At 45.1% G+C, this 15,665-nt stretch overlaps 1 protein-coding gene across 1 annotated transcript in view; it reads right to left on the reverse strand.

The window, feature by feature from the left end:
* DNAH11 (dynein axonemal heavy chain 11) overlaps window positions 1-15,665 on the reverse strand; it is a 293,033-nt gene that overhangs the window by 123,127 nt on the left and 154,241 nt on the right. The window contains 6 exon segments of the mRNA XM_036246718.1: window positions 6,884-7,026; window positions 7,431-7,554; window positions 8,698-8,860; window positions 12,726-12,919; window positions 13,175-13,336; window positions 15,109-15,348. Of these exon segments, the coding sequence (XP_036102611.1) occupies window positions 6,884-7,026; window positions 7,431-7,554; window positions 8,698-8,860; window positions 12,726-12,919; window positions 13,175-13,336; window positions 15,109-15,348 (1,026 nt within the window).

The raw sequence follows: 15,665 nt of genomic DNA on the forward strand, positions 1-15,665 counted from the left end.
ATAAAAAAGAATGACATCTTGCCATTTGCAACAACATGGATGGACTGAAAGGGTATTAGGAGGGTATTAAGCTAAGTGAAATAAGTCAGACTGAGAAAGACAAATACCATATGATTTCACATATATGTAGAAACAAAATAAATGGACAAAACAGAAACAAATGCATAGAGAGAACAAACTGACAGCTGCCAGATAGGAGGGGGTTGGAAAGATGGGTGCAAAAGGAGAAGGAATTAAGATGTACAAGTTCAGTTGAAAAAAAACACAGCCATGGGATTGTGGAATCTAAAGAACAATATAAATGAACAAACAAAACAGAAACAGACTCACAGATACAGAGAATAGACTGATGGTTTGGTTGCCAGAGGGGAGGAAGGTTGAGAGACTGGTAAATGGTAAATGGTAAGTGGTAAATGGATTAAGAGGTACAGATTGGTAGTTACGAAACAGTCATGGGGATGTGAAGTACAGCATAGGGAATATAGCCAATAATATGGTAGTTACTATGTACAGTGTCAGGTGGGTGCTAGACTTATCACGATGACCAGGTTTGTAAGGTATATACATGTTTAATTACTGTGTTGTACATCTGAAACTAATATAATACTTATGTAAATTATAACTGAAAGATTAAAGCAAAAATTTAAATGTAGAAAAGGAAAGAATATTGCTCTACTCAATTCCAGAATATACTGTGAAGCTACAATAACTAAAGTAAAGTGGTGTTTATGCAAGCATAGATAATCAGATCTATGGAGAGTTCAACAATACAATGCCACATATTCAGGGATTGAATATATGAAATAGGTAGCATTTTAAATGGTCGTGAAAGTAATGATTATATAATAAATAGTGTTAAAGCAATTGGGGGGGGGGGGAGTAGAAAAGCCATCCTATACTGTATATAATTCAGGGCTAAACATTAAAAACATCATAAATTAACTTAAAGAAAATTCAGGATAACATTTTTATAACCATGGAGCATGGAAATTCCTCTTTAAAAAGCCTTAACACACAAAAGCCATAGAGGAAAAATCAGATAAAAACAGAGGTCTTTGTAAACAAAGTTAGCAGAATTATAGTGAACTGGCAACATGTAAAACAGATAAGGACATTATAAACATAGATATCATTCAGATATATAAAGAGCACTTATAAATCAATAAAAAATAACAAACCAGCCCGGGCCTGTTTGGCTCAGCGGTTAGTGTCGGCCTGCGGTCTGGAGAGACCCGGGTTCAGTTCCCGCTAAGTGCACGTACCTTGGTTGCAGTTTGTCCCTGGCCCTGGTTGGGTCGTGTGGTTGGCGACCACTAGATGTGTCCCTTTCACATCGATGTTTCTCTCTCTCTCTCTCCCTCCCTCCCACTCTATCTAAACAATATATTGAAAAATGTCCTCGGGTGAGGATAAAAAAAAATAATAATAATAACAAACCAATATGAAATTTGGCAAAGGGCATAAACGAATAAAGATTTTTCCACCAATAGTTATTTACAATAGTGTACATTTATTTAAATAGTTCACTCTATCAACCAAATTTTTAGAATCATTTGATTTTTCTTTTTCCTATGGGAGCCTTCTAATTAAAAAGGCAAAGAGAGAGGTAAAGCAAACACTGAGAAATGTGAGAAAAAATGTTAGTTCTGAATTTGTACTTTGTATGTCTGTATATACACATAGAAAACTGAAAGGAAATATACCAACATATTTTCAGTAGTTGTCTCTAGGTAATATAACTAAGCAGTTTTTTGTTTTTTTTATCTTCACCCAAGGACATTTTTCCATTTTTTTGTTCAGAGAGAGAGAGAGAGAGAGAGAGAGACATCGACATGAAAGGGACACATCGAGTGGTTGCCACCCGCACAACCCAACCAGGGCCGGGGACAAACTGCAACTGAGGTACGTGCCCTTAGCGGGAACCGAACCTGGGTCTCTCTGGACCGCAGGCTGACGCTCTAACTGCTGAGCAAAATGGGCCAGGGCAGTTTTATATTTTTTGTTTGTTTTTTGAGAGAGAGAGAGGAAGGGAGAGAGAGATAGAAATATCCATGTGAGAGAGAAACATCCATCAGCTGCCTCCTGCACGTCCCTTACTGGGGATCAAGCCTGCAACCCAGGCATGTGCCCTGACCAGGAATCAAACCAGCACCTCTCAGTCCAGGGGACGATGCTCAATCCACTGAGGCACACTGGCCGGGCACTAAGCACAGTTTTTATTTTCTTTATATGGTTCAGAATTTTAAAATTCTCCACAATGAACATATATTTCTTACACGATCACAAATAGAACTCTCAGAAAGACAGTCAGACTGACAGACAGACACCTAGATAGATAGATATGTAACAAGACAGACAGATATCTAAAGTCTTGGGAAAGATTCAGGGGCTGCTGCATAGATCAAGTGTTCCTTTCCCTACGGCCTCAGATGGCTGGGAAGGAAGACAAGGAAGACAAGTTCTGGGTTAAAGTCAGCTGGAGAGAAGATGAGAGTACTAGTGGCAAGATAAGAATTATGTAAGAAAAGACACACGTACAAATGTGAAGGACAGAAGGCACTTGGCATTTAGTCATCGGCTTCTTTCAGGCCATCCAAGGACACACATCTGATCACCATTCATGGGAACTGCCCTGTGGGATTCACAGGTCATGTTTTGCATGCCAACAGGTTCTCACTGCCCCTGCCTTCCAAATGGGAACTGGCTTTGGGTGGTGAGCATGGGTAATGGGGTGGCAACTTCGCATCATTTAGCTTGACCTGCCAGGTGTGCTCACCAACCCTCGTAACACATTTAGCTTGCTCTGTGGCCCAGCCAGGAACATGCACACAGGAAATATCAGCTCATCAGAAACTCCGAGTCCTTAGCACGTGCTGGTGACTACCACGATATATGAAACTAACATAGAGCAAATCCAGAATTTTTTTTTTAATTCCAAGGACTGGATAATATATATGGATTAAAGAGAAAGAAACTGCCATTTTCTAGCCAAAGGGTGACCCATTTATATGCCACATTATTTCTCCCTCAGTGTAAGGTGCTGACTGCTGACCTTTCTCATGATCCAACAAACTAAGTGACAAGGCCCAAAAGGGTTAGGAGTATTTGAGGGAGATACCCTATTCCTTGTTAGCATTAAAAATCAAATCAAAACAGAACAGAAAAAGCCCTCCTTTTAGGATTACTAATTAAATAAACATTTCCCCCCATTATCTTAGGATTACCTAATTAGTAATCCTAAGATAATGGGGGGAAATGACCCATATCTAACTCCAAAATAAATTCTAGCTTGTACAGAGGTTAATACTCAGAATTGAGAGTAGGAAGAAGACTAAACATAAACACGGAGAGAGATGAATAGAAAACTGGTATCAGTTTTGGTAAGCCTGCCTAAGCAGAGATAAAAGAAAACAGATACAGGAAAAGACTGATCAATGTAACAATATGAAAAAGTAAAACTTCTATACATTAATCTCTACTACATGACTATTAGTGAGTTCAAGGAGAAAAGCCTTCGAGTTATCTCAATAGATGCTGAAAGGAATGTAATAGGTAGAGGTTTCCTTGACAAGCTATCTACCCTGAAGCAAAAGTCAACATAAGACAGAGAGTGAAACATTAGAAACACATTCGTTAATGTAAAAGTCAAAATTCTCACTATGGCCATTAATTATTTCATATTCTTCTGTAGATGAACCAAGGCAATGAGGGATAAGAGCAGATAAATAGAATATTAGGAAAGACAAAATACTACCTGCAGGCTATATGATATCAATCAACTTACAGAAACTATCAGAGAGGCAGGGAGACAGTTAGTTATAGATAAAAATCAGTACCTCTCCGCTACACAAACAATCCACCGTTGCAAAACCTATGAAAGAAATATTCCTTCTACCAAAGTGAAAAAAAGACTTTATATCATCAAGATTAAATTCTCCCTAATATAAAATTAGCCTTCAGTATGATTTCAATCAAAATTGACATGCAACGTGTTTAGAATTTGACAAAATGATTCTGATGCATATCCAGACATATAAACATGTGAGCACACTAACGAAGAAAGAGCAATTGGATATTAGATATAAAAATGTATAATAAAACTTCAATAATTCACACAATATCAGGCTGAGATCAGTAGTAGGGAGATGTATCAAGAAAAGAGGATAGAGGATCTAGAAATAGACCCAAAGAATATGACTATTTGACATGTAATAAATAGTAACTGTACTTCAAGTCAGTTAGAAAGAAATGCATGTTGGTGAGATAAAAAGATATCTTTTGGGGGAAAAAAATCTAAAACTTCTCGGCTTACTCTTTATCACATGTTCACTTCTCCAGACTCCCTGGTAGGTAGAGGTGGCCAGTAAGACATCAGCTTAGGGGTTCAGAGGGAAGCTTTGGTTTCCTGAGACAAAGAAGCCCAAGTCCTCCTCCTGCCTGGAGCACAGACCCGCTGCGCTTTTGCAACCAGGAGGCAGGGAGCGCCTGGTGAGCTGGAGGAGAGAGAGGAGGAAGCAGGGGCCTGGGGGGGATTCCTGAGCTCGTCTGGACCTGGTCAAGTGGAACTGTTCTTAGATATTCTCGTATTTGTTACCCAGTTGAGCTCCAAATGCTTCTAGTGAAGTGTTTTATAACCTTGGAGAGAAAAACACTATCCAAAATTTACAAGACCCCCCCCCCCCAATCCATAAAGGAAAAGCTGATTAAGCTAACATAAAAACTTTTAAAAACTTTAAAGTTGTAAACAAACATGTACCATATATACATTTAAAAGGCAAATGATAGAACAGGAAATACATGAGACAGATATATAAGACTAATTGATATATAGAGAGAACTCTTATGAACAAAACCATATATAATTCAATGGAAAAGTCGGCCCTCTATGACTTAACCTGGGAAGTCACTCAGCATCACTCTGCTGTATTCCCTACTCCACTCTGAGCTGAAGCAGTCCTAAGCCCACCCAGATTCAAGGAGAGGCCCTAGTCCCCACCGGCCAGTAAGAAGAGCATCAAGAATTGGCAGGCATATTTTAAAACCACTACAAGCCGTAACTACTGAATCTAGTAATTCCCCCTTCTAGGAATTTATTCTACAGAAGCGAGCAAAGTTGTAGATAAAAGATATATGTAAAGCGTTCATTTTAGGATATTTTGTTGTTGTTAATCCTTACCCGAGGATATTTTCCCATTGATTTTTAGATAGACTGGGAGGGTGGGAGAGAAACATCGATGTGAAAGAGACACATTGATTAGTTGTGTCCAACACGACCCCACCCAGGGCTGGGATCAAACCTGCAACCCAGGTAAGTGACTTTGACTTGGAATTGAACCCGAGACCCTTTGGTCCAAGGGCCAACCCTCTAATTGCTGAGCCAAAGCAGCCAGGGCTATTTTAGCATTATGTTTAACAGTTCTCAGAATCCCAGCATGCCTCAGACCCACCTGGAGGCCTTATTAAGACAGAAGCTGCTGGTCCCACACAAAATTTACAGTTTCTGATTCAAGAGGTCTTAGGGGGAGGGGCTGGAGGACTTGCATTTTTAAAAAGTTCCTAGGTGGTGCTGATTCTGTTGCTCTGAGGAAGACTTTGTCAGCCAATGATTTATAACATTACTGTTGTAAATTCTATTACTGTAGTTGTTTCTCTATTTCATAGGGAAAATTTGATCCAACTTTATCACAATGGCACAGGGAGAAATCCCTGGCCTTGTCACAACCTGGCAACCATGCTCTTAGTCATGGTTTTGATGGGGAGAAAAGTCTTTGGACAACTAAACCATAAATTCGGATCTTCTAACCTCAGCCCAGAATTGCTCAGTAGGATTAATGTGGAATTTGCCACAGCAGGGTGGAAGAGAACCTTACGATTACTCTAAACATCCAAGCAGAGGTGTATTCACGGCTAATGTCACTGCCTTGTCCCCTCTCCTGTGTACTCCAGGCTCTGTCATAGCCCTGGAACCTGTCACCAACTTGACAGGTGGACAACACCAGAAGTAGCAGAGTGGTGACTTTTCTAGGCTACTAACCATTTCTGTACTAGCAAGTCTGAATTTTCTTTAAACTGACATCCTGCCATGAGTTGGGGGCGTTTCTTGTTTTGTTACAACACTTGATCTTTACTGCTGCTGTGATTTGGTCCTATTATATTTCTATATGCTATACTGCAGCACAGAGTGGTCTCGGGGAAGGACTGGGGCTTGAGCCTCAGGTCATCTGAGCAATACGCCTAAATTACTTGCCCTCAAGTGCTGACATAATTCGCTTCCTTAGTCCAGACCTGTCCCACTGCTCCCTAAATGATGTACACTCCCTTACCTCATCCCAACGTCCTTTCCCAGCCTGATCCACCTCGTCCCTCCAGTAGGAACTCCAGGTTCCAGTCGCTCGGAGCTGTCCTAGGTTTCTCCAAGTATGTATTGCACAGTCCACCCTTATTCTTACATAAATTCTATTTCTTCTCCCCGAAAGTTCTTCCCCATCCCACCCCTTCCCCCATGAATCGCAATCCACGCTTGACACAAGGTACACAGCTTCCCCTGGGAGGGCCCCCGGCTTAGGGAGGACCCCAGCTCTCCGCAGTCCCGCGCACTGCTACGCTGCCCTGTTCTGCGGTTATTTGTGAGGCTCTTGCAGTCTGCTCAGCACAATGCTTTGCAGGAACTCAGCATCACGGGACATTTGAGGAAGGTGCACTCCATACCTGGGCAGGTAGAAATGCAATGGTCCTTTCACAGTGAGTGACTGGGTACCGTTACAAAAGGAATGTCCAAAATTCAAACGAATGCTGTAAATCCTGCAGCAGAACCACACCAGAGACCCAGCAGCAGGTTTTGAATAATATGCAAGTAAAGCGAGTAAAAGCGAGTGTTGCTCACTTTGAGCTGTCGTCGCACCCTGGCCAAGAAGAACTGCCAACAGTTTTCTCTGGAGTCCACCATGCCCAGAACATGCACTTCGTTACGAATTCCAGAAATAATCTTGTCCACATCCTCATTGCTGAAGAGATCTAGGATGTCTCCTGCCCCCAAAGAAATGAGCAGAATTACCGAGAGATCGTCACAATTTAAATTTTAGATATGCTTTTTAACGCTTGGAATGCTTTACAATACAAAGTTCAATTTAAATGACAAAGATTTTGAAATCGGAAATGCCATTTTTGCCCTCCGCATTTACAAGACACCCGACACACTCAACGTGTACACGTAGGAACCACCGTCACCCCCTGAAGGCCGCTTTGGCACACACATCCGTAAGCACACCAAGAAAGCAACACACCTCAGATTAGTTAGGTGTCTAGCTTTCTCCCCACAGACTGTCCCAGCAAACATCTCGAAGACAAATGATCTCTCTTTAAAGTTCACTGAAACTACAGATAATTTGTCATTGGGGAAGATCTTTCAAGAAATGTGTTGGTTTAATCACCTGATGCCAGCAAGTCATTAATCAGCACGAGAAAGCTCTCATCTAGAACCTGGGCATCTGTCAGCAGGAACACAGTGGGCATGTTCCTGGCTCCGGCTCTGATGTACAAATTGGCGAGATCTACCTGTAAGGAGAGGAGGCCATCACTCATGCTTTGTTCCAGTGCTGCCCTGAGGTTGGGAGCACGGGTGGGGGTGCTGGGAAGGACCGAGCGACTGCGAGGTGAGGGCTGCCTGGGGTGCTCTCCGTCTGCGTGCACAGTCTCCCCTGTCCGTGCCGCTGCTATGGGGCAGGCAGCATGACATCCCCTCCATTCCCGGCACGCGAGGGCTGTGTGTCGTGTCTCAGCCCAGGGCTGAGAGCAGGCTGCTGAAGGGCCCCATTCGGACAGAGCGGGAAGGGATTCGGCGACGCCTTTGCCAATCAGCGCAGCAAAGGGAAGCTTCTGCTCATTTCAATGACTGTTTCACTGAAAACACTTTGCATTTGGCTTTATTTAGTAACATTGAAAGCACCTGATTTTTTTTTTTGTCCGGCCAGTGTGGCTCAGTGTTTGAGCGTTGACCCATGTACCACGAGGTCACTGGTTCGATTCCTGGTCAGGGCACATACCCAGGTTGTGGGCTTGATTCCCAGCAGGGGGCATGCAGGAGGTGGCCAATCGATGTTCTCTTATCACCAATGTTTCTATCTCTCTCTCCCTCTCACTTCCTCTCTCTCTAAAAATCAATAAAAGAAAAAAAAAACATTTAAAAATATAAAGAAAGCACGATTTTTTTTGTTTGTTTAAATTAACACTTGCCACACCTAAGTATTATTTTGTAAATACGGTTGTGATTAAAAACCAACATTTTAAAAAGACATGAGTTTCTCGAATGTATTTCCACTGCATTTTATTGTCATAAACGTATCCAGAGTGGAAGGAATCTATTTGCACTTGTAAAGGCAGTATCTCTCCCCCTCTCCATCATACAGGAGTAGTAACAGTGTTGAATATCAGGCAGGTGTGGTCAATGCAAAGGAAGTGAGTATTTAATAAAATATTTTCTGAGCCAGGTGTATAGGCTTATACACCTATCAGTATTTATAGAAATTTATTATGACTCACTGGACCGTGAAGGAGAAAAAGCCAAAGGTAGTTAAACCCTCGAAAGAGGTGTTTCCCCTTCGCTCACGGCTGGGGGCACCGTCACCAAATCTCCGAGTCAGAGCTGACATGGGTGCACCTCCAGGCCGGCGGGGCGGAGGGCCCAACCCTTCCACTCACCCGCAGTTCTTGGATCCCAAAGCCTTCGGTCAGAGTGGGCGGGAAGACCTCCAGGCCGCAGATGTAAGCTGCCAGCCGGGCCAGGCTCCGCTTGCCGCTGCCGCCCACTCCGATCAAGAGGGCACAGCCCTGCGGGGTCCGGAGGATGCGGCTGATGCGGCATCTGGTGAGAGAGGGAGCACCCGCCGCAGCGGGAAACACGCGACTATGGCTGGTTTATTTTTTAGATCCATATTCAGACACTAAATTCCAGTTATTATTTCAAACCTTTAGCTCCTAATCTTGTCTCCCCATCAAAGATGCTGCCTGCCATCTGCCTTCGCATCGTCTGCCTAACAAACCGTCCTGTTAATGACACTGTGGACTCTCTTACTGCTTAACACATACAGGTCTTTGATCAATGCCTCAAATTTGTTTGATTAGCAAATAAGATCCCACACTTCACACCAGCCCCGCACGTGACAACATCAAAGAGAGAGTGTCTTTGTGCCAAGGACCTCTGCCGTAGCATTAATTTGGAAGGAGTGAATTTGTTTAGACCAATCAACATCATACGTAATTTACCTCATGCAGATTAAACAATGGCCCCTTTTCTATGATTCTTACTTCCTTTGCACTGAAGCTTTCCCTGGGCCTCAAGCACTCTAGAAAATTTGCTGAAATCATCCAAAGTCACAGAGTTAGATTTCCAGCAAGGCCAGCAATCCCGTCCTATGTGATCAAAGAGATTCTGAACGCTGAAGCTGTTGGTATTATTGCTACATTTTAAAACAGGAATAAGTTGGCTTTAAGGCAATCAAAATATGGGTTTGGTTGAAGAAAGACGTCATAATTATGTTGTAAATACTAAGGAAAGCAACAAAACAAAATGCAAACACACAGATACCCATATTAAAAACAAAATAAAACTGGACACCATGGTGTTGGCCCTAAGTTGCTCTTCTAAAATGAATGGAAACTTTAGGCCCTGAATAATCTACACAGATTTTTTTAAAGTGTTTTTTTTTTTTTTCTTTATTGATTTGAGAGAGAGAGGAAGAGACAGGGAGAGAGAAATAAAAACATCGATGAGAGAGAACATCCATTGGCCGCCTGCTGCATGCCCCCCACTGGGGATCAGGCCCCCAACTGGGCATGTGCCCTGATCAAGAATCGAACTGGTGACCTCTTGGTGTATGGGTCAACGCTCAACCACTGAGCCACACTGGCCAGGCTACACAGATTTTTTTTAAAAGAGTGCTTCTTGGGAAAAACAAATGAAGTTGGGCTGGGGCCACTGATACTTGGACCAGCATGTGTGAGCATTTCCTGAAAACTTTCAACAACTGAGAAGACAGGCTATTTTCACAAGCTCGGCCATCCCTTCCATCTTACTCAGTGTGACCACACAACAAAACCACCTTGGGAAAGCTGTCACGCTACTGGGACACAAGCGAAACCCCAACTTACAAAGCGGGGTTTTCATGTCATTTCTTGTCGTGTATCTGACAAGAATCTCTAAGCAGCAAGGACATCACTCAAGGACAGGCTCTAAAATCGTCTCTAACGCTGTGGAAATCCGCTTCTAGCTCATCATCCCTGATCAGAGAAGCAGCTTCCTGTCAGGCTGCTGAGACCCCCGTGCTGAAGGATCCCGTGGGCAGGCTCCCACACACCACGCAGGGGTCTCCCTCCCCTCAGCGTGGGCATCAGACAGCCAGCATGGACTAGCCCCGCCAGACGCAGAGCTACTGTAATCCACTTCCCGCGTGGTCACCGAGTCTAAAACTGTAATCAGGCATGACCACTGCGAAGGGGTCACTGAAACACTCAACACTGAGCGTGCTTAGCACGGGGAGGTCTCCGAAGTTCTTCTCGGGCACGTTGGCTCAACATTGTAAAGAGTGACTCTTTTAAAAATGGAATTCCCCACAAAGTTTGGTCTGTTTAGATTTCCTTCCTCACTCCCTTCCTTCTTTCTTGACTGGTTATTAATCGGGATTTCATGATTTTAATCTGCCCAAGTACCACTTATTGAAAAGGCCAGTGCTATTAACTGAGCGCTGTTCCCTCAAGTTCATATATTAAAGTCATACCTCAGAACGTAAGCTTATATGGAAGTAGGGTCATTGCAGAAGTAACTGGTTAAGATGGTATCATTAGAGAAGGTTGGGCCCCTTATGAAATAAAATGGGTGTCCTTCTAAAGGGAGAGCTTTGGGCACGGACACACAGAGGGAGCTTGTCACCTGAGGGCTGGCGCTAAGCTGCCACAAGCCAAGGGACCACCAGAAGCTACGAGAGAATTCCGTCCCTGCTGACACCTTGATTTCAGACTTCTTGCCTCCAGAACTGGGAGACAATAAACATCGACTTTCTAAACCACCCAGTTTGTGGCATTTTGTTACAGCAGCCCGAGCAAACGAACGCAGCCTGTGAGACATGACAGCGACCAGGAGGACAGCCTGGGCTGAGACGGGACAGCGACCAGGAGGACAGCCTGGGCCCTGAGACGGGACGGCCACCAGGAGGACAGCCTGGGCCCTGAGACGGGACGGCGACCAGGAGGACAGCCTGGGCCCTGAGACGGGACGGCGACCAGGAGGACAGCCTGGGCCCTGAGACGGGACGGCCACCAGGAGGACAGCCTGGGCCCTGAGACGGGACGGCCACCAGGAGGACAGCCTGGGCCCTGAGACGGGACGGCCACCAGGAGGACAGCCTGGGCCCTGAGACGGGACGGCGACCAGGAGGACAGCCTGGGCCCTGAGACGGGACGGCGACCAGGAGGACAGCCTGGGCCCTGAGACGGGACGGCCACAGGAGGACAGCCTGGGCCCTGAGACGGGACGGCGACCAGGAGGACAGCCTGGGCCCTGAGACGGGACGGCCACCAGGAGGACAGCCTGGGCCCTGAGACGGGACGGCCACCAGGAGGACAGCCTGGGCCGAGAGGGTGTGATGGACAGAATCCCACAGCAGCAGCCACGACAAGCTGTTCAGACTGTGCAGCAAATCATGTCATTCCCCTGCTCACATCTGTCCATGCTTCTCACTGAGCTTAGGATAAAATCAGAGGTCCTTCCCCTGGTTACAGGGAGCGCTCTGGGTGTCTCCGCCTCTCCACCCGTCACACACACACTCTGCTCGCCTCGCTCCTCCGCCTGCGGCGGCCACACGCAACCTGCCCTTGGTAGAATGTTCTTCCCCAGATCCGTCCAGGCCTACCTCCGCTGTATGGTTTTGATCTCACATTAAAAGTCACCTCCTCACACAGGTACCCAGTTCCTCTTCGGGAAGCCACAACTTTTATTTCTCAGCATCAACCTATCTTAGTCTCAATGTGACACATCACTTCCTGACATTTTTCTGCTTATGTGTTCATGTCCTTATAAATGTCCATAAGAATCACTAAAATGCAAGCTCAACGAGAGAAGGGACTGGGCTGTTTGCTGCCCCACCCCTAGCACCCACAACAATGTCCGACGGCAGGGGCCCTGCAGATGGTGGAGCAACCAGCGCGCTGCACGAGGGGCCCAGTCAGGGGGTGAGCCAGAGCCTGGTCCGCCAACCTCTACACCAGGTCGGGGCCTTTCCCTAACTGTCCGCCAAGAAGACGCGCCCTCCCCACTTTGTCCTAAGCTGCGCAAAAGCGCTGAGTAGCTGGCCAAGCTCCTCTTCAGCACTCAGAGGGCACTCAACATGCCAAGTCAGAGAAATCCGTTTCAGTCCATCCTGTCTCTACCACCTATGGACCTTACGACTTCGAACGAGTCACCTGTCTTCTTTGTTAGTATTTACCTAACGGGGCCGTCATGAAATGACATTGGATTTATGGCTGTGATGACACCCGAGGAATAAGTGTGCTACGTAAGTATTAAGTAGTATTAAGATGGTGACAGTTCAGGGAGACGCCACAGTTTTCCACTGTACGGCAAACAATGATAAGAACCGATAGTTCAGAGTGCTTGGTATGATCTATTGACAAACGACCGTGGGCACCCGGCCACTTTTACTTCGTAGGAAAAGCATCACGACCCGCCGACTCACACGTGGTGCATGGCGTCTTCGAATAAGACGAGGTGCATGGCCGCGTGCAGCTCATTGTAGTGGTCCAGCGTCTCTGTGAGGACTGCCTCCAGCACCTCCCAGTCCCTCACCGGCAGGTAGCTCGGCTGTCCCCCTCCGCCGGTGAAGTGGCAATAGATGAGAGGCTGCTGAAGCAGGACCTGGCGGTCTACACCCTGCAGGAGGAGAAGAGGAGAGACGGTCATGCCGACCAGCCAGAACGTTTCATCTAGAGGCAGAGCGGCCCATCAGAGGAAAAGCTGGCAGATCAATCCACGGGCAGGCAGAAGAATGTTCCCAAGCACAGGGCAATTCTCTTCCAGAACCACAGCTGTCGGAGCAAGGTAAACATTTACACAACTCACTCCCACCCCTAGCCAACAGCAGGTCATGCCGGAGCGAACAGTGACCTCTCACACGCATACACTTACTTCAAAACATTTACAGGCTATTTCCAGCATTTTCTTCTGAAACAAATCACAGTCCTTTGTGTCTATCAGCTTGTCTCCATAGACGCGAGAAGATTCGTGAAGCCACAGGCGTATTAAATCATCTGAACCCTTCAGACATTCAGGAGAAGCAAATAAAATCCCCTGTAAGACAAGAATTAAAAAAAAAAAAAAAAGATTCAGAAGGTGAGGATATTCCAAGATAATATTTTCCATTAACATTTTCTTTAACTGTATACTGAATTTAGCAACTTATTGAGTTTAAAAATGGGGGGGGGGGGAAGGGGAGGACATCTGTAATACTTTCAACAATAAAGATGTTAAAAAACATGATGAATAGTAGTGCATATATATTAGTAGTTTTACTTTCCGACAAGCAACATTTGAAAATTTACTATCATCTTACTCACTTTTAGGACTGCAGCTAAGACTGTATTTCAAGAGCCAGACCACGAACTAAATACTGCATCTGAGAATTGTGCCTATTAAGTCTTCCAACAGATTAAGTTTCTAAAACCATAGTTTGAACAGTTAACATAAAAGTCATTGGATAATATTTTTTTATTCTAAAGTCCTCTGATATCAGTTCATCTAACCCTTTCATTTCACAGATGAAGAATATGAGACCAAAGTAAATTGCCTGAATCCACACTATGTGGGCACTAGCACCAAACCATTTAGTCTCTCACCCTCCCGCCACACCGCCTTCACTGTCATGGATTCACACGGATGCACTCCGAGTGGGTCCGCTGGCCCCGGACCACAGGAGAACACCCAGAGGACCTGTAGAGAGTTAGCCGCCAAAGGCTGGACAGGTTACTGGCAACAGCAGGTGCAGCTGACCCGCTAGACAGGAACGGAGAGCAGGCAACCCTCCCATGTCACCCTGGCCTGCCTTCCTTTTTCTTCTAGGGTTAAAAATCTGCTTTGAAACAGCAGGCAGGTGCTAGCAATACAAGGAGAAGAAGGAATGGCCCCACTCTGGGGAAGCTGTGGTCTAATGTCAGAAGTGCTACACTTCTGACACAGTTGCAGAGTGAGTGGGGAAAGAGGGTTACACAAATACAAAGAAACAAAAATCACCCAGTGTGAAGAAAGACATCCCATGAAGCTTTCATGTTTAACCCGTTGACTGCCTCTCTCACAGAAGAACTTGGAGCCCATATGTAACATTCCCACTACACTAACGGTATAGGATGGACCACCTTAGTTGGATTTGTAAATAATCCCTGGCTTTATATCGCCTCATTGGACTTTCCTTTCTAAATCAAACACATAAATACTCTCCTTTCACCAGGTAAGCAAGGTGTCAATGTCAAACCAAAATAATCTAGCAATTTATGAAACTGCGATTTCACCCAGCTGGTGTGGCTCAGTGGTTGAGCATCGACCCATGGGCCAAGAGGTCATTGGTTTGATTCCCGGTCAGAGCACATGCCCAGGTTGTATATCCCCAGTGCAGGGCGTGTGGGAGGCAGCCGCCTGATGTGTCTCTCTCATTGATGTTTCTCTCTCTCTCCCTCTCCCTTCCTCTCTCTCTAAAAATCAATAAAAACACATTACAAAAAATAAACTGCGATTTCTCTTGATGTATGTTTAAAACTCATGTCAAATAAATATGAAAAATAGACAGATTATTCCTCTTACTTGGCACAAAATGAAGCAGTCAAATATTTCTACCGAATCAATGAAACAGGGAGTCCAGACTTCTACAACCCGAGAGGGACAACTTCTCCCACTGATAAAAGGGAATAACAAAACTGCCATACTTCCTTCCCAGAGAAGTGTATGGTATGAAATGAAAGAATACATTCAAGGTACACGGCGCAGTTAAACTAAGTTCTATAACTGAATGCTGTGAATATTACGGGAATCATTCCTCCACCCAAGATGCATAGACAGAGCCATCAAGGTACCTGGAAGATGTTCGACAGGTCTCTCAGGTTAAAGAGGTAGTGGAATCGAACAGCCGTGGGTAAGAAGTGATGTACCATCATCTCATGGACCGCGATCGCTGCCTGGATCAGTGTGGGGCTGCTCCTGAGAACGGACGGACCAAATGCATCCTGCTGGAAATGGGAACTAAGGATTTGGCTGTAGATGGTGTTTAGAGAATCCAAGGATGGAAAGTTGAATGCAAACACTGTGAAATGTCTCTGAAAAGAAAAACACATATAAGGATTGCAAAAAATAGGGATTATAAATGGTACCAGATTTAAAAAAAAAAAAAAAAAGCCTTATTTTTGTCATTTCTTTCTGTATCCACGCCCACTGCCAATTAATTTTAGAGTGCCATCCACTCGGACTCTGGGCCTGGCTGTGTGACTTCCCAGAGCCAACAGAATGAACTAGAAGGGCCCGTGTGACACTGTCGCAGGCTTGTGTTTCCACTTGCTCCCTGAAGAGTCGCCCTTTGCCATAATTCTACAAGCCTGCCAATGGATGAGAGACCCATGAAACAGGGCCATGTGTC

Source organism: Molossus molossus, unplaced genomic scaffold (genome assembly GCF_014108415.1).
Source record: "Molossus molossus isolate mMolMol1 unplaced genomic scaffold, mMolMol1.p scaffold_m16_p_7, whole genome shotgun sequence".
In the NCBI taxonomy this organism is placed as follows: Eukaryota; Metazoa; Chordata; class Mammalia; order Chiroptera; family Molossidae; genus Molossus; species Molossus molossus.